The sequence below is a fragment of the Leptodactylus fuscus genome, chromosome 1 (genome assembly GCF_031893055.1).
Source record: "Leptodactylus fuscus isolate aLepFus1 chromosome 1, aLepFus1.hap2, whole genome shotgun sequence".
Classification (NCBI taxonomy): Eukaryota; Metazoa; Chordata; class Amphibia; order Anura; family Leptodactylidae; genus Leptodactylus; species Leptodactylus fuscus.
The window spans coordinates 318,621,693-318,640,727 of record NC_134265.1 but is presented as its reverse complement, the minus strand read 5'-3'; the positions used below and the strand labels follow the sequence as shown (position 1 = coordinate 318,640,727).

The 19,035-nt window shown below is 46.0% G+C and overlaps 1 protein-coding gene across 1 annotated transcript in view; it reads left to right on the top strand.

Moving 5' to 3' along the window:
* The window catches only part of CCKAR (cholecystokinin A receptor), a 56,829-nt gene extending 41,825 nt beyond the window's left edge, over nt 1-15,004 (top strand). Inside the window, exons 5-6 of the mRNA XM_075260053.1 lie at nt 2,169-2,182; nt 14,432-15,004. Coding sequence (XP_075116154.1) covers nt 2,169-2,182; nt 14,432-14,974 — 557 coding nt within the window. The 3' untranslated portion in view covers nt 14,975-15,004. The remainder of the gene's footprint in view (nt 1-2,168; nt 2,183-14,431) is intronic.
* Nucleotides 15,005-19,035: the final 4,031 nt, after the last annotated feature.

Genomic DNA, 19,035 nt, shown 5'->3' with positions numbered 1-19,035 from the left:
GATGTTTGTTCCTCAATCACGCAAAACCCGCTCCACCGATTTGGCTGAAATTTTCCACAAACATAGTCACTACACTCGATTGCGCAATAGGCTACTTTTCGTCACAATAGCGCACATACATTTTCCCAGGACCCCCACAAAACCCAAACTCACATCACTATCTCTGCAATCTCACACACTTTGGACCATAGCAAGCCACAAAATTCATATTACCCTCTACAGCAGAGGTCAGCAACCCCTGGCACACATGCCAAGAGTGGCACTCCTGCCATATTTCACTGGCACACCAGCAGCACAGGACCTGCAAGAGTTAAATGAAGTCCCTTCAGTGCTCTGCTAGAGCTCAAGCATAAGGACACTCCCCTTTGAGAGGGGTGCAGGAAACCCAGGGGGTGGAGCTTAATCGCTCAGGTCTGTGCCTGCTATAGTGATTGCTCCTGCCGTCTGCATCCTGCAAAGGTTCCCTGAGGAGGCGAGGAAGCTGCTAGCAAAGTGAAACTGAAAAACACACAGGTACATAGGATTACTATTCTCATTAATGTCAGGCATTTGGGGTTATTAGTTTAGTGTTAGTAACTCCATGTGCCTCACATTAATAGCAATAAACCCCATCATGTCCCTCATATTAACCCCTGTGTGCCTCATATAAAGGTTACTAATATGTGAGACATATGGAGGGACTAATAAAAGACCTCAATAATGAAGATACTTAATTATTACCTCCAAGTCTCTCACATATCAGTAACTCTTACACAAGGGTTAATGTGAGGGACATGATGGGGTTAATTGCTATTACTAAAAGGCGCATGGAGTTACTAAACTGTCATGCACAGGGCCAGACTTTATGTTGCTTGCTCATGAGTATCCTGTGCCCAAAATGTACATGTACTGGCGGAAAATAACAAATCATACAATGTCGTATATCAAAGTATATTAACCTGAAATACCTCTGTCCCAAAGACACTATGTACAGTTTCTGAGAACACCGTATAGCAGCTGAAATACAAATTACATTCAACACAAAAGTCTCACGTATTCTCTGAATTACAGCAACAACAAGATACAAAGTTACATTTCATATCCCATACCTTATACACAGTACGAAAACCTTACCGGCGCCTGTATTTACCCACTTCTACAATCACCGCAGACGAAGTCGCGGGTACCAGCTAGTATATATATATATATCTTATTGTCAGTACATAAAATTGGGTATTTGGATCAATAGCGACTCATGGTATCAAGGCAGTCCCCCTATCTTCCCTTGGCACCATCCACAGTGCAAACACAGGGTGCCATGGAAGCTTAGAGCCTGATGAAGGACTGCCAGTCAGCTATTTTGTACAATCTACCAGAGACATTACACTGTCAGGCATAGCAATCACATGGCCAAATTCCGTGACACTAAAGTTTGTTTTTGGGTGCATTCACACTAAGTATACGCTGAGCTGATTCTGAACGTAAAACACGTTCAGAATCAGCGCGTACAAAGCAGATCCCATTCATTTCAATGGGAGCCAGCATACGTGCGCTCCCCATTGAAATGAATGGACTGCTTTTTTCCCTATTGGTTTCAATGTGATACGCGCAAAGCTTTAAAAAAAAATATTTTAAAAAAGCAATATATTTTCCCCACCGATTTAAAAGGCTTAAGGCATACATCCAGTTATAAACAACTTCTCTTAAATGAACAGTGCAGGTGAATCTAAAAACTTTGTGATAGATCTTATAAATGAGATCTGTTTCCTTCTCCACTTTTTGAAGGGGTATTCCCACGTCGCATACTCACCAGTCTTCACAGCTGTAAAATCTTCTTTCTTCCTGGTTTCTTGCATCATTTGGTAGGTGGGGTTTCACATGCAACCAGCCGTGTAGCTCCGCCCACCCATATTGAACTATGAAGTACAGGCAGCAGCAACTCCATTCTGTGTTACATACAGAGACTGCCTGTCTCTGCCATAATGAACACAAATGAATTATCTAGCCTGATAACTGGGAGAACAGAAGATGTTCAGAAATGAAAGCAGCTCCTCTCCCCTATCTGAGAGTAGGAATCTAGGTCACATGGTGTAGACACAGGAATAGCTAGATACACAGGCTCGCTCCCTGTACTTAGCCCCTCCTCCCTCCCCCCTGAGAGCAGGCAGATACATCACTGGACTCATGAGCAGCTAAGTCAAGGGTTGTGTCAACAATTAATTGAATAAAGGAAGATAGTGGACAAACAAAGCAGTTTTACTGAAGCAATGTATTTAGGAAAAGTCTTATATTCACATTAACAAGTAGTATAGATAGGATCCTTGTGATGGGACAACCCCTTTAAGCTGTTCTCCTGCTCCCTATCTTCAATCAGGATGGTGTTGATCCAGCCTCATACACAGAAGTCTATGGAGGAGGAGGAAGGAGGATGTTGATTTATTGCTTCATTCTGTGTAGTCTTATCTAGAACATATAGCAGTATCAGAGTATTCACAGAGTAGCAGAATGCAGCAGCAGCAGCAATTATTTGACTTTCTTTTCCAGCAGCCTCATCATGTCATGTAACTGCATTGTTACTGTTTTGCTCCTAAAAAATCTAAACTCTTCAGACTTTCTGGGAAAAACACAGTGGAAAAGCGATATGTTCCCACCACAGTCTTTTCATTATTTTTATTTTTTACTATGGCTCACTGCATGGGTCCTTAACCAAGGCCCGGGCCCCATTTTGCAAAAAATGTAGAGTTTTGGCCACAGTGGAAATGCTGCAGCAAAAAACATTACTTTTTACATTACCTGCAAATTGGATGGGATTCTGACTAATTCCATTCATACATTGTAGAAAAATCTTCATAGCAGAAAGGGTGTGTTTACAAAAATGTTTTTATGACTGGGGCCCCACGGGCCGGAAATGTTGCAATTCGCCTGTGCCGGAAACGCCACAAGAAAAATTGCAGCGTTATACAATAACAGTAAAGTGGATGGGATTCATGTGATTCACGCTGCGATTTCCAAAACCACAAAATGGGAACAGAAAGTCTGTGGAGGAAAACTCCGTAAACTTTCTGTTCAAAGTGCTGCGGGAAGAACCATGATGTGTTCCCACCGCGGTTGTCCCCGCAGCGCTTTAGCACTGCGTTTCCGGCCTGTGAGGCCTTAGCCTAAAGATCTCAGCTTTCTATGGTCTGGGAATTGTCAGAAACCCATCCATGATGATCTTATTGTGGCCGGGTTATCAGGCAGAGACACTACATGTATGAGAAGATAACCTGGCCACAATAAGGAAATCATGGCTGGGTTTCTGACAAGTGTCTGTTACAGAGTTGGCTGTATGCATTGGCAAACGATCAAGACAAGAGACTATCACCGATAAGATGGTTAGAGAAAATCTTTAAAATTCTCCAAAATCATGCGCATCCTCTGCCAACGCAGGAGATATGAAGACCCACTTTGACAACACAGATCATAAATCCCCCCATTATTTCCTTCCAGAAATTGCGTGGTATTGAGCATTGGTAATGAAAGTTATGGCGTGTATACAGATATGCATACAAAATTATAGCTAAATAAATTAGCATCCTCTCCGTATTCTTCACCAACTCCATACAGAGAGACTTAGGGTAAGTTCACATTGGGTTTTTTGGACTGGAACCGCCTCAAGTTACGGTCCAAAAGCTGGGTAGCCGCAACTGAAAGCTGGTGCACTGCAGCGGCATGTATCCAGCCGCGCACTCCACTCCGCATTAGACCCAATGAATAGGCCTATTCCGGACAAGGGAGTGTCTTCAGGCCGAATCGCGAGGCAACTCGGCCTGAAGAATGAGCTCACTTCTTTGTTCTGGGAGCCGGAAGAAACTGCTCCCTGTAGATACTCCTGAGCAGCTCCCATTGATTTCAATGGGAGCCCTCTTTTTGGTCCTGATTTTGAGGCGGATATGGAACCTGACCAAAAAACTCAGTGTGAACTTACTCTAAAGGTCTTATTCACATGAACATGAAAAACAGCTGTGTGATGGCTGCTTCTTATGTATAATCAAAGTTTATTAAGGGTTTTTAAACAGGGAAAAAAAAACAAATGTCTGCTTTTTATTGCCCATTACATGGCTGTGTTACAATCAATGAATTCCTATTCACATGTCTGTTCTTTTGAAAGACCATGAGGACAAACCATAAAAAATAGGACAGGCCCTTTTATGTCCATTTTCCCAATATTCTCAAATCTGCAAAGGGATCTGTGAAGACAGAGGCCACATAAAAGGAAATTGGCATTGAAAAACGTCCAATTGCAAAAACGGGCAAATGTTCATGTGTGAATAAGGCCCTAGTTGCAAGACCAGGGTTAGCGGCCTCACAGCATAGTGGTGTGAAGTTCCCATCAGACGTAGGAAAACTGGTGTCAGGTGCACCTGCTTGTAAAGTACAATCCTTAGATCTATCAGTACTGAAGGGTAAATAGAAAGGTAAAGGTGTGGACCATGTAGCGTATTTATACAGACTATATACACTGCTTTGTCACTACTGCAATGTCAGGTTTAGTTAATCCTTAGTTCACATTTGCTGCATGTTCCCTTTGTAAGAGTGTCCAGTCCTGCTGTGTATGGGGTTATTGCTAATGTATTACGCTGGAGCCTGTCACTTTGTAAATCTTACAGGGGTAAATAGAGTGACATTAAAATAAAATAAAAAAGTGCTAATGTAGTTCATGTAAATCTAAGGCTTTTTTGGAAAATAACAGAGAATATTGTGCATATAGAGTTTTCTGGTAGAATTTAATATATTTACAGCTTTTATGTTCTGTACAGAATAGTTGTTTGGGACCAGACAACGATCTGAAATTTATGGGGCTAACAGATGATGTTTGGGTACAGAGGCGTAGCTATGGGATCAGTACAGGGGGCAAACATATCCAAGTAGGCCCTGTGCCCCCCACAGATCAGCTGTTTGAAGGGACTTTAGCTCTTGTGCAAGCGCTGTGATCTCTTCTCTGCTTCATAGTGGCCGTGCAATGTAAGACTGCGGGGATTAACCGTATTGCAATAAACATACCCCTTACCCCTTTAAGGCACTTCCCAGGCGAATAAATCATACAGACAACAATTAACCTTTTGTGTGGGTGAAAGTCGGCCACAGCTTATTTATTTATAAACAATAGATAAGAACAACTTTGGGTTGCCATGGAAACCAAAAAACCATGGCAACCAAAATGTAAACATCATTAAATAACATCAGGTAAGAACAACACTGGTTGCCATGGCAACCATCACCATGGCAACCGAAATGTAAACAACATAGACTGGTCAGGAAACAGGTGACCCGGCCCCCTCCCGCGGAGGGGCATCATCTCGCCGTCACCCTACTTCCTGTTCATCACCGCCACGGAGGTACCCGCGTGGCTACACCGGGTGCCGACCCCCACCCAACAAAAATAAAGCCTGCTCGATGCCATCTTGGAGGCCCGACAGGAATATGTCGAGGCCAATCTCATTGGGGTGTACCCCATCCTCCCTGAGTAACCGAGCATTATCCCCCTCAAGTTGATGATGCCGTATAACAACACCTCCCCGTGAACGAACAAAACGAGCCATACGGGAATTCACCGACCGCCGACACCGCTCGGCGGACTCGGCATCCCTGGAGCCATGCCAGCGAACTCGAGGAACAATCTCGGACCAAACCAAGACAAGCTCCGAGAAAAAACCAGGTAAACGCTCCAAGTCCGCCCGCATGACCGCAAGAAGTTCGGCCATGCGAACAAAACAAAGATCGTTCCCGCCGGCATGCACCACCAGGATTACCGGGCCGTCGACGCCTCGACTGAATTCCACTGCCTCGGGAAGACCTTGAGACCACCTCATGCCGCGTACGCCCCTCCAAACAACCTGTATACGCTGGAAACCAAGGCTGCTACCACCCGGACGAGATGCAGCCCTCTGCTCAGCCCAATAAAAGAAGGAGTGTCCCAATAAAAACACGACAGGATCCCGCTGATCTGAAAAAGAAGGTAAAAAATTAAAGAACTAATTCGGGCCTGATGTACCGGGCATAACACCCAGAACGCCAACGCCCAATCCGCTTAAGTTCCTTCTCAGACAGACCCGCGCGAGCTGCCTCAGTCGCGGCCCCGATCCGAAACGAATGCGTGCCATAATCAGAGGACGGCAAACCAATGTACAAAAGACCCCTTTTCAACAGAGATTCGAACTGATATCTGGACAAAGGGGACCCATCACTATGCGCAAGGAAAACAGGGGACGCCGGGCGAACTTGTACATAATCCGCAACAGTCTGCACTGGGCAAACCGGGCCCGAGACTGCTTGAAGCAGTAGCCACTCCCCTCTACCCAAAACATCCGTCTTGGACCGATGTACCCGGACCCGAATCGAGCTGTGAGACAAAATTACATCACCCTCTAGTAAACCCCCCGACCGCCTAAGGGAAGGGGACACCAATTCGCCTACCCGCAGGGCCCCAAAAAACGCCAAGCAACACGCCGCAGAAAACAACTTGGACTCATAAGGCTCAACGCAGAAAAAAGGGGAAGAAGCTACCAAACGCGTCAAAACCTCGTACGTGATCGGACGCCTGCTATCCTTACTCACACGCTCCCTCCTCCAGCCCTTCAAAGCCTGCCGAATGCAAAAACACCCTGTGACATCTTCTACACCCGACAATTTAAGGAAAAAACCCACACCTGCTAAACGACGCTGGGCCACACACGCAGATACCCCGGCCTGACGTAAACTGAGCAGATAATCGATGGTCAAACGTAGCAAGGACATACGATCACCCCACCGAATCTCACCCTGCGCCAAGGCACACCATTCACCCCAGGCCTTACCGTGACCACGCCAAGTGACCGGAGCAACCGAGGACTGAATCAGCGGCAGGAGTCTTTCGCCACCAAATCCCACAAGTGGGAGGGACACGGTACACCCTCCTGTGCAGCCTGTGGAAGCACCTCCCGGAACTCCTGCCAACGAAAACGTGAGAGAAGATCAGCCACCACATTCTCAACACCGGGGACGTGACGTGCCCTGAACCAAATATTCAGCTCAAGACACCTCAGCACCAGGTGACGCAGCAGGGAGAGAACTGGAAGGGAAGAAGATGTTAGTCGATTCACACAATGAACCACAGACAAATTATCCGTCCAAAACCGGACCCTACTATTCCGGAGCTCATTCCCCCACACCTCAATCGCCACCACGATGGGGAAGAGCTCCAAAAGCGTAAGATTAGTACACAAGCCGGCGTCCCGCCAGGAGGCCGGCCACGACTCAGCACACCACTGCGTTCCCAACACCGCCCCAAAACCCAGACTGCCGGCAGCATCGGTAAAAAGCGAAATGTCAGAATTGGATACCTCAGGAGTCTGCCAACACGTGTGACCATTATATGTCTCTAAGAAGGTCAGCCACGTGGACAAATCAGCCTTTATCGGCTTGGTAACCCGAATGTGATGCCCAGGGGAAGAAACCCCCCCAGACGCCAAAGAAAGGCGCCTAGAGAAGACCCGTCCCATAGGCATGACCCTGCAAGCAAAAACCAATAAACCCGAAAGGGATTGAAGCTGTTTCAACGTAACTTTTTGAACCGAAAGGAAACCTAACAGCAGGTCACGGAGCTTCGTAAGCTTATCCTCCGGTAGGCGGAAAACCATGGCCTCGGTATCGAACTCGATACCGAGGAAGGAAAGCCGTGAACAAGGACCCTCCGTCTTCTCGGCGGAGAGCGGGACACCAAAATCCTGCATCAGGGACCGGAAAGTATCCAGGAGCCGTTCACAAAGCCCAGAACCTGGAGGACCGACAAAAAGGAAGTCGTCCAGATAATGAGTGATAGAAGCGGACCCCGACTCAACACGGACCACCCATTCCAAAAAGGAGCTGAACATCTCGAAATAGTGACACGAGATGGAACAGCCCATGGGGAGGCAGGTATCATAAAAATACCTGCCGTCCACCATACACCCCAGCAAATGATGGCAATCCGGGTGGACGGGAAGGAGGCGAAAAGCCGATTCAATGTCCGACTTAGCCAACATGGCCCCTCGGCCAGCGCGGCAAACTAAATCCACCGCCCTGTCGAAGGAGACATACGAAACAGAAGCCTCGTCCTTGGAAATGCCATCATTCACAGAGGAGCCCTTAGGGAATGAGAGGTGCTGTATTAATCGAAACTTCCCTGGTTCCTTCTTCGGAACCACCCCCAAAGGGGAGACCCGGAGGTTCGGAAAAGGAGGAGAATCAAAAGGACCAACCATACGTCCCAAGGAAACCTCCTTCCAAACCTTGTCCCTAAGGGCATCCGGGTGATCCCGGGCAGATTTCAGATTCGGGGCAACAACCGGGGATCTAGAAAAAACAAAAGGAATAAAGAAACCAAAAGAAAAACCAAATCTCAACTGAGCGGCAGCCTGGGTGTCAGGGTAGCGGTCTAGCCACGGTAGCATCCTTACTACGTTCACCGGAGTCCTTGGATTCCGCTGAACCTTTGGTTGAGGGCTTAGGGGGTCTCAAGCACCTGGCTGCAGCATGAGGCCCCCCGCAAGAGGAACATTCATGCTTAAATTTACAGAGTCCGAAGAAACGGCAATGGCCTTCATTGAAGAGCCAGCACGTTCCCGGCCTACGTACGGCCACCTGACCGGGGGCGGAGGCTCCCGATCCGGCGGCCCCGGACTGAAAGGGCGAAGGCTTTTGCGACATCATTAACCGCAGCCAGACCGAAGTGGCCTGGACGGCCCAACCCAGCTCCGGTTGCATGGACAAACGCCTCCGGAACTCTTCGTCATAGCGCCACCAGGCGCTGCCGCCGTGCGACTTGTACGCACCATAAATCGTGTCCATATAGATGAACAGTTCCGAACAACGTTCCGGATGGCGCTGGCCCATAACACAACCCAAAACCGAAAAAGCCTGGATCCAGTTATTGATTGTCTTAGCGACGCGGGGGCGTCTATCGACCGCCCGCTCCGTGGCTACCCTCCTCTCTTTGTCCACTGTATGCTGGTCAACGGACAAGAGAGACCAAATGTCAACATACTGATTACCATATATCTTCAATCTGGTCTCCTCATCCAGGTGGGCCCCTAAAGGGCTGACACCACAAAACAGCGACTCTTTAAATAAACTAGCAGGAGGAGGTTTAGACTCAACCCCCCGCTTCTTTTCTAGCTGCGAAACCAACGCTCTCAAGGTAGGAAGCATGTCACCCCCCTCCCCCGCCCACCAAGCCCCAGCAAATTCACACTCACCACTCGGAGGTACAGCAGGTGAGTCCACTGCCGGAACCGATCGTGGTGCCGTGCCGGCCCGACTGGCCTCACGGGAATCCCGCTCTCGCGGGGCATCAGGCACCTGCCTCTGGCTACGTCGACGAGACGAACGGGTGGAACCGCGGGGGCTGGAAGAAGAACTGGAAGAAGAGGAGGACGGGGACCGGCGGCGAGAGGACCTGGATCGCTTGGAACGAGTGGATCGCCTGGAGGATCTGGAACCCTTCCTGCCACGGGCACGTTTACGCTTCTCCTTACGGCGCCTACGCCGTGACCGATCCCGAGAAGAATCAGAGGAGGAGGAAGACTGGGACCTATCCCTCCTATGGGACCTGCGATGCTGAGATCCGCTCGCAGACAACTGCTCCATAGCCACTGGGGCACTGTAGAGGGACAACACCTGAGCTGGAGGAGACAGAGGAGGGGGAATATAGTGAGCCGCCTGGCCAGATGTCCCCGCCTGCGGGGCTGGCCCCTCTAAACTAGCATCAGCATGTTCACGCCTCTCCACATGCTGCGTGGGCGGGGGAGTCAAGGGGGGGGGGCCGGGGGGGTTGGAGCAGACTCTCGGCTGCCCATAGCTGCTGCGCCCGATGTAAGCTGCGCAGGGCCTGGAGGGAAAATGGCCGCCGATAACGCTGGGCCGGAAGGGGCGGGGCCTACAACGGGCGGGAGAGGAGAGGACGCAGGTTGTGCCGAAGGCACCGCCCACCCCTCAGCACGCTCCCCGCCACGCCTCCGAAGAGGCGGGGAATAGCTAGGACTGAGACGCTCCGGAGGCCGAGAGCGTCTCACAGTGCGCCGACGAGACCCGTCGCCAGACGACACAGCAGCAGGGGCCGAATCATTCCTGACACCCGCTATCAAGCGAGTCAGGAATGAATCCCCTTCTAACCGAACTCCCTCCCGAAGCGCTTCCAGGAGGGAGCGCTCGCTCGGCCTACCTTCAGCAGACATGAAAATCGGTTGATCCGTCCAGTGCGGAGGCAGCCGGGGAAGAAGGGGGAGGAGCAACCTGCATAAGTCCAGGCAGGCTGTACCACAATACAGACACAGGAAGGGGGGGAGGAAGCAGAGCAAACCAAATCATGGAGAAATGTAAGTAACAATTACTGAGGAGGTAGAAAGAAGGGGAAGGGGATGGCAAACTCATAATTTTTACTCACCCCACAGTCATGGGATTTGCTCCTACCGTCCGCAACCCTCCACTTCAGTCTTGTCATATTCATTTCTATGGGGTGAGACTGTAATTGCATAGCACAGGCGCTATAAAACAGATGGCCTACAATGTAAACTGTGAAGGGGTCACCATGCTTGCATGTGCATTGTCGCGCCTTGAAACAGCTGATCAGCGGGGGCCCCAAGTGTTAGATGCCCACTGATCCTTTATTGATGACCTATGCTGAGGATTGATTATTGATATAAAGCCCAAGTAAGTACCTTTAATTAATACTGCTCAAATGGTCCCTTATATTATGCCCCTGACATACACTGTCTACCAATAAGTATTTGGATATCCAGTAAAGGTCGGTGAGGTGGAGTTATGGTCTGGGGGTGTTTCTCCTGACATGGACTTGGACCCTTGGTCCCAGTACATGGTAAACTCAACACCGACACCTATTGCACTATGTTAGATAACAGTGTGCTTCCTACATTATGGAGGTTCTATGGGTCGGACCAATGTTCCTTCCAGGATGACAACACCAGCGAGGTCTACCATGGCTTGGTACAGTGACAATCAGGTTAACCGACTGGACTGGCCTGCCCAGAGCCCAGACTTGGACCCTATCGAGCACCTCTGGGATGAGTTGGATCGCCGAACTAAGGGGTGCAGCAGCCGACCAAAATCGATGAAAGAACTTACCTGTCTTCTCCAAGCCAAATGGAATAAAATACCACTAGCCATCATACAAGGACTTGTGGAAAGCATGACCCACAGGGTTGAGGCTGTAATTGCCGCTCGTGCTGCTCGGACCACAAGTGTCCAAGTACTTATTGGTAGTGTATATACTGCCCTCCTTGTATTAGTAAGGCCTCCTTATATAAAGATGCTTCTTTATATCACTTATAATGCTAATTATAATATTCCAACTATAATATAAACTTCCACTTAAAATATAATACAATATGCTACTTATACAGTAATATTCCACTTATAATATAAAATGACACTTATAATGTTCAAAGCCCATAGTATGCAACAATAAATAATAAAACTTATACTCCCCTGCCTCCGATCCCTTGATATAAAAACATTTGTCCCATATGGTAAACACTGTAGCCGGAAAAAATCTAAATTTCTCCTTTTGCCTGCCTAAAAAATTGGAATTAAAAGTGATTAAAACAGCATACATTCCCCAACACGGTATCAATAAAAACTACATATTGTCAAACAAAAAGGACACCTTACACAGCTCCGTCCACTGAATTCTAAAATAGTTACAGGTGTCAGAATATGGTGATTGACAGAAACAACTATACATTTGGTATCAATGTGTTTGTACTGACATGCAGAATATAGCTAACATAGCATTTTTACCGCAGAGATGAAGCCTTAAAAACTAAATTGGTCAGAAAATGGCTGTACTGCATTTTTTTTTTCAATTCCACCTTATTCAGAATTTTTTTTCTGCTTCCCAGTACATTGTACACAGTACTATACAGAATATTGTAAGTGGTACCATTTTGAATTACAGCTTGTCATGCAAAAATCAAGCCCTGATATGACTACATAAATGGAAAAATGAGAAAGTTATGACATATGGAATGCAGGGAGTAAAAAACAAAAAAATGTCTATCACGTAAGGGTTAATAAAATAAGATAATCCTTTAATAGTCCCACCATGGGGAAATTCAGTGTGTCACAGCAGCATGGATAATACAGTAATATATTACAAGAAAGAACACATACAAGTTCATAGCAGATAGAGAAGATACTAGGAGTCATAGCAACTAAGAAGAAAAAAGAAAGACTCAGGATCATTTAGTTCTCAGTGCGGAGTGATCTCCGCTTAGCCTGATGTTGATTATACAGCCTGACCACGGATGGTGGTTCCCTTGATAGATTCTAGTCCATTAACCCCTTCCCGACATGCGCCGTAATAGTACGGCGCATGTCGGGTCTGTAACTATGGCGACCGCCCGGGAGTCGGGCGGCCGCCATAGCCGCCGGGTGTCTACTGCTTTAAGCAGTAGACAACCGGCTCTAATGCCTCCGATCGGCATTAACCCCTCCGGCGCCGCGGTCAAAGGCGCTGGAGGCGCCATTTTCCCGGCGGCGCATGGGCGCTGCCATTTTGGCCGGGATCGCCTGCTCCTGGAGCATGCTCCAGGGCTGACGTCCCGTTGCCATGACAGCCGGGAGCCTTGTTCAGGCTCCCAGGCTTGTCTGCAAAGCCTCTCTTTTGCAGGCTGGTCTATGCAGCCTGCAAAAGAAAGGATGCTTTTTTGCAATGAATTGCAATGCATTAGCATTGTATTGCATTAGTGATCAGACCCCCTGGGGTTCAACACCCCTAGGGGGTCTAATAAATGCAAAAAAAAAAAAAATATATAAAAAATATAAAAAGAATTAAAAGTTCAAATCACCCCCCTTTCCCTAGAACACATATAAAAGTAGTTAAAAACTGTGAAACATATACATGTTAGGTATCCCCGCGTCCGAAATCACTCGCTCTACAAATCTATAAAAATATTTTTCCTGTTCGGTAAACGCCGTAGCGGGAAAAATAGTCGAAAGTGCCAAACCGCCGTTTTTTCACTGTTTTGATTCTGATAAAAATTAGAATAAAAAGTGATCAAAGCAATAACATTTCCCAAAAATGGTAGACCTAAAAATTCACCCGGCCCCGCAAAAAAAGACGCCATATGCATCCCCGTACACTTACGTATAAAAAAGTTACGGCCGTCAGAATATGGCGACTTTTAGAAAAAAAATTTTTTAACACAGTTTTGGAATTTTTTTTAGGGGTCAAAATGTAAATAAAACCATATAAATTTGGTATCCCTGGAACCGTACCGAAACACAGAATATAGGGGACATGTCATTTTGGCTGCACAGTGAACGCCGTAAAACCACAGCCCGTAAGAATGTCGCAGAAATGCATTTTTTCTTCAAATCCACCCCATTCTGAATTTTTTCCTGCTTCCCAGTACATTATATAGAATAATTAATGGTAGCATCATGAAGAACAATTTGTCCCGCAAAAATTAAGACCTCATATGGCTCTGGGAGCGGAGAAATAAAAAAGCTATGGGGTTTAGAAGGAGGGGAGTCAAAAACGAAAAACGAAAATCAAAAAATGCCATCGGCGGGAAGGGGTTAATGGATCCATGAAAACTTGGCTGTAAAAAAACCCCATAATTTTTCATGGCCAAGTACATAACCCTGTTGTATAAATACAATGCACCTTTCATCACATCCACCAAATCCAAAATTTTACATCCTTCAATATATGTCGCTCTATTGATTACAACATAGTTGGATTTTTTCTCTAACCCCATGGGTTCTCAAGCAATTATTTGCACTGTTATGCTTTCTATTGTCAGGTGGGCTGTTCCTGTCATTATGCTCCAGTCTAGGACCGCCCACTTGACAGTAGAGAACATAATAGTGTTAAAAATAATAGAAATTATTGCTCGTGAACAGTCATGGCTACAGAAACAATTCCAACTGTGTCGGGGTCATCGGTGTGGCACGTATTGAAGGATGCAAATAGTTGGAGTTGGTGGATGTGGTGAAAGGTTCTGTTTAAGATGAAATATCTGCTCAGCAGGTGATCTGATACAAGACCTGTTATGTACTATTCTTCTTTCTAAACAGTAACATTAGTGACTAATAAGAGAATATTAGATTTATTCTGGTCATTAAGTCATCAGACACGGCACAAAACCGAGCCAACAAAATAATAAGTCCTTTACTAAAAATTCCATGATGTTTTGATGTAAAATTTCCAAAACATGAACTCATTGAATCCTATTAGAGTTTTTTGTAGGTCATGTTGTTCCTTACTAAATATCAGGCTCATTTGTGTTGCAGGCAACGTTAGGTAACTCAACAAGCAGATGTCCGGATGTCTGTTCTTCTGGATATTACACATTATTTTGTTACTCTGTGTATTTCTATTATTCATTATTGTGTTCTTTCCTCCCTTTTTGGTCTCGTCCTCCATGCAGAGCGGACAAGCAGTATCAGCAGTAACCAGTTTGAAAATGGAGATGGCTGCTACCTCCAGAAGATGAAAAGGAAGAAGAAAGTCGAAATGCGCCAGCTCTCCATAGCTCACAGCAGCACCAAGATCGAAAGAGTCCGTAGCAACAGCTCAGCCGCCAACCTAATGGCCAAGAAAAGAGTCATCCGCATGTTGATCGTCATTGTTATCTTGTTCTTCATCTGTTGGACTCCAGTTTTCAGTGTCAACGCCTGGAGAGCCTTCGATGCCTACAAAGCACGGATTATCATGTCTGGAGCACCCATCTCTTTTATCCATCTGCTCTCCTATACCTCAGCTTGTGTCAATCCAATCATTTATTGCTTCATGAACAAGCGGTTTCGGCTTGGATTCTTGGCTACCTTCAGCTGTTGCCTTGGAAGGGGTGTACAAAGCCAAGGAATGGTGCCTGGAGTAGGAGAAGAAGATGGAAGGTCCACTGGGGCTTCCTTATCCAGGTATACCTATACCAACATTAGCATCTCTGCTAGCGCCACTGGCCCAACATGAGCAGGTAATGGACTCTCACCCGAAAAAGTACTGTAATGGATTTCTAAACATTGGATACGTCAACCACGGTATGTAATTGGCGGAAGGAACTTTATAGTGCACTGTGGATTATAAGTAGACTATATCAATAAGAAGGTTATGACGGCAGCCTGGACGACCCTCACTAGATCAGTCATGGTACGGTGTCTGGTTGTTACGTTATCATTTACTAGCTGCAAATCTGAATTCAGTTCAATCACTCAAGACTGTATCATAATATCATAGCATATGTACCATGGGCAAGAACTCACGTAGGGCTGAAGTACAGTACCGCTAAAGACTGTTGGTTCTATGAACATCGCTAACTGTGTATATGGAGTACTCTCGTGTTAGGAACATGGATTCATGCATGCATGTTCTTGTAAAATAGCCGCAATTTATGTATCATTTCTCTATAATGTTCTGTAATAAAAGTTTTGTTCGGAGCAAGGTTTTAGCAGTGTACCCAACGTTTGTCAAAATCAAGCGTGTATGGTAGGTAACTTTGTACTCATAGTATGGCATTGTAATTTAGAGCTAAAATCATACACAAATAGCATTTTTTATCAAGGCACATTGTTGTGTCTGGTACTGGAGCCCAGCCAGTGGCTGCCATAGGGCCTGGGACATTAAGGGGCCTGGCGACAGCCGCTACCACTGCGTTTTTTGGGGATTTTTTATAGGCCATTACCGGGTCCTGTGGCAGCTGCTACTGTGGTAGTTATGCCACTGGCTGGGCTGCAGTAACAGAATCAACAATGTGCCTTGATAAAAACCGGGGCCTGCGTCCTTATGCGTCGCAACGCAGGCCTGGGTCATGTGACGTCACATACGTCATTGATGATGACATCAGCAGGGAGTGCAGCGGAGCCAGGGATAGGTAAGTAACAGTGTTTTTTATGTTTGTATCCTCCCACCCCCCACCCCCCCTCGGGTCTCCGATTGAAAAGACCCCGGAGTATAATAATTATTTATGGGTGTCCACAATGGGACATAATAGTGTGTTCACGGGCCACTATGGGTCATAATACTGTGTGTGCAGGGGACACTATAGGGCATCATTCTTACTGTGTGCAGGGGCCACTATGGGGCATAATACTGTGTGTGCAGGGGGCACTATAGGGCATCATTCTTACTGTGTGCAGAGTCCACTATGGGGCATAATAGTGCGTGTGTGTGTGGGGGGGATGTTGGTTGGTTGGTCAGGATCTTTGGCATCGGTCTGGGGGACCCCATGTGAAATGTTTGCCACGGGGCCTCACCATTCCTAGTTACGCCACTGAGCCCAGCACATTCAAATGAACCGAGGGGAACTGTAATACTACTCTGCCCTATCAACTTGTTGCAACGTCAGAGTGTTATAAGATCTCGCTGACACATCATCTTGCTTGATAGGACTATAGTACAGGATCACTGCTCTGCAGACCCATCTTTCAAAATGAGGAATCAGCAAGATCTTTTGGCCAAGCCACTCTGACGTTGCCATAAGTTGATAGGGCTGCGTCATCGGGCTCAGAAAAGAAGTGTACAGAGGTCTCTGAGATAGGTCTGTTCCGCAGTGATCCTTCTGAAAACAAGGTCCTCTTTAAGTCTGCTGTTGTGTGGGCATTTATCCCTGGGTCTCAGAGCTAAGAGGACCCTACAGAGCCAAGCACCAGACTACTGACAGCGGCCCAGGGCAGAAACAAGCAAGGGCTGGGTTGAAAGCTACTACTAAAAAATAAATTTATGTTGGTGACATTTTAGAAATTCACAAACAAGAGTCAGGTAATATTTGCATGTAGTGGTATAGAGGGTTCCAGAAACCCCAGTCTGACACGGCCTATACCAGGGGTCAGCAACCCCTGGCACTTCAGGCATATTTACTCGGCACAGAGATGCTCCACGTAATCCTTCGCTCTTATGGACCATATAAACACAGTTGGAAGGGAAGAGACAAGCTAGGCGTTTCTTCAATTCAACATCCAAAGGAACAATCTGATATAAAACATAACTTTTACTACATCCCAATAAAATACATGAATTACAAATATTCAAATATAGAGAATACCAACAATGAGACAACGAATGGGCAAAAATGTATAAGGATAATAACGCTTAGCAATAACCAAATAACAATGAGGCATGGCGGTCTCCAAAAATCAAAACCGTGTGACTTACCGTGATTCAGTGGTCAACGTGGAAAATGACACCTTAGTCAAACAAGGCCCAAATGGGGAAAGAGGGCTGCCACAAGGGAACAATGCAAAAAAGATATAGACAAACGGGAGAAAATAATCTATCCCTAACAAAACAAATAGGGAGAAAGGGGCTATAATATCCCTAAAGGCCTAACTTGGGGTCACCACTAGAGATGAGCGAACACTGTTCGGATCAGCCGTTCCGAACAGCATGCTCCCATAGAAATGAATGGAAGCACCTGGCACGTACACTTGCCAGGTGCTTCCATTCATTTCTATGGGAGCGTGCTGTTCGGAACGGCTGATCCGAACAGTGTTCGCTCATCTCTAGTCACCACCCTAAATAGCGTATGCCCTGACTAGAACTTTGTACCCTGACGGATGTCCCTAATAAACTATTAATAAATATGCAAAACTGAAAAGTGGTTAAACCCTCACAGAAAGCCACCGGGTCTGCTATCTACTTAGATATACCATAATCTGGGTGATAGCCTGCATTCATCACTCAGCTGTAAGCTTGTTTTAGGCTTGGAGTTACTGCGATTTACAAAACCGTTGCGGTTTACTTAATTGACTCTAATGTAAAAATATATATATATGTTGTGTACTTTTTCTTTTTTTTTTCTTTTTTGGTAGAGTTGGAAGGGACCTCAAGGGCCATCGGGTCCAACCCCCTGCGAGTGCAGGTTTTCCTAAATCATCCCAGCTATATGTTTATCCAGATTCCGCTTGAAGATTTCCATTGATGGAGCGCCCATAAGAGAAGAAAAGAGAAGAAAAAGTTCTTCCATCAGAAAATGTTTTTGTACATTGGAGTGAATGCAGAGGGATGATGCCCTGTCTGTATTGGTCACTCCATTGCTATTAAAGTCCGTTGCTCTGATCCTATGACACATATATAATGGTACCCTATCAGAATAGTTATTGTGGTGCAGCGTTTCATGTTAGGTCTCTGCAGGGAGCGCACTGTAACTTTCCTGTCCATCCGGACCACTTTAATATAAGTTCTGCAGCACAATGTAATAAAAGAACGCAAACAGAATCGTGTTTTTGGCAGAACCTTCAAGAAGTGACTGTAGAAGTGACGTACGCCAAGAAATCTTCTAAACAGCGGTGTCCACCAGGATGATGAGGGGGCTTTTATCTGCTTGAACTCAGTGTAACATGCTGGCACATTGTAGACGGCTACATAATAAATGGATGCGGAGACATTTGTCAGCTACCAGCTTTGTACTCCGTTTTGGCATCTGTTAAAGAGAACTGATCACCACATTTCATTCTGTGTTTATATAGAAACTTGCCCGTATTTTCTGGCATTCCTCCTGTCATAGGAAGCCTATTTTAGAAAAGATCAATTTTGCGCAGTTAACTCTGTTATTTCCACTTCTATTACTTGCACATTTGACTGTGAGGTGGGAGGAATGTAGTAGTAGGGGCTATGGCATAATATCAGGGCCACAAAGATAGATAGATAGATAGATAGATAGATAGATAGATAGATAGATAGATAGATAGATAGATTAGATACAGACAGATAGATAGATAGATAGATTAGATATAGACAGATAGATAGATAGATAGATAGATAGATAGACAGATAGATTAGATACAGACAGATAGATAGATAGATAGATAGATAGATTAGATACAGATAGATAGATAGATAGATAGATAGATAGATAGACAGATAGATTAGATACAGATAGATAGATAGATAGATAGATAGATAGATAGATAGATAGAGCTGACCTGGCAATGCACCCAATAACATTCCCCCCATGTGTTGTGACAACAGATGCAAATGGCTACTCCAGTAGACATGGTGGCATTGGGGAACACCGAATAGCAACCCTCCAATTACAA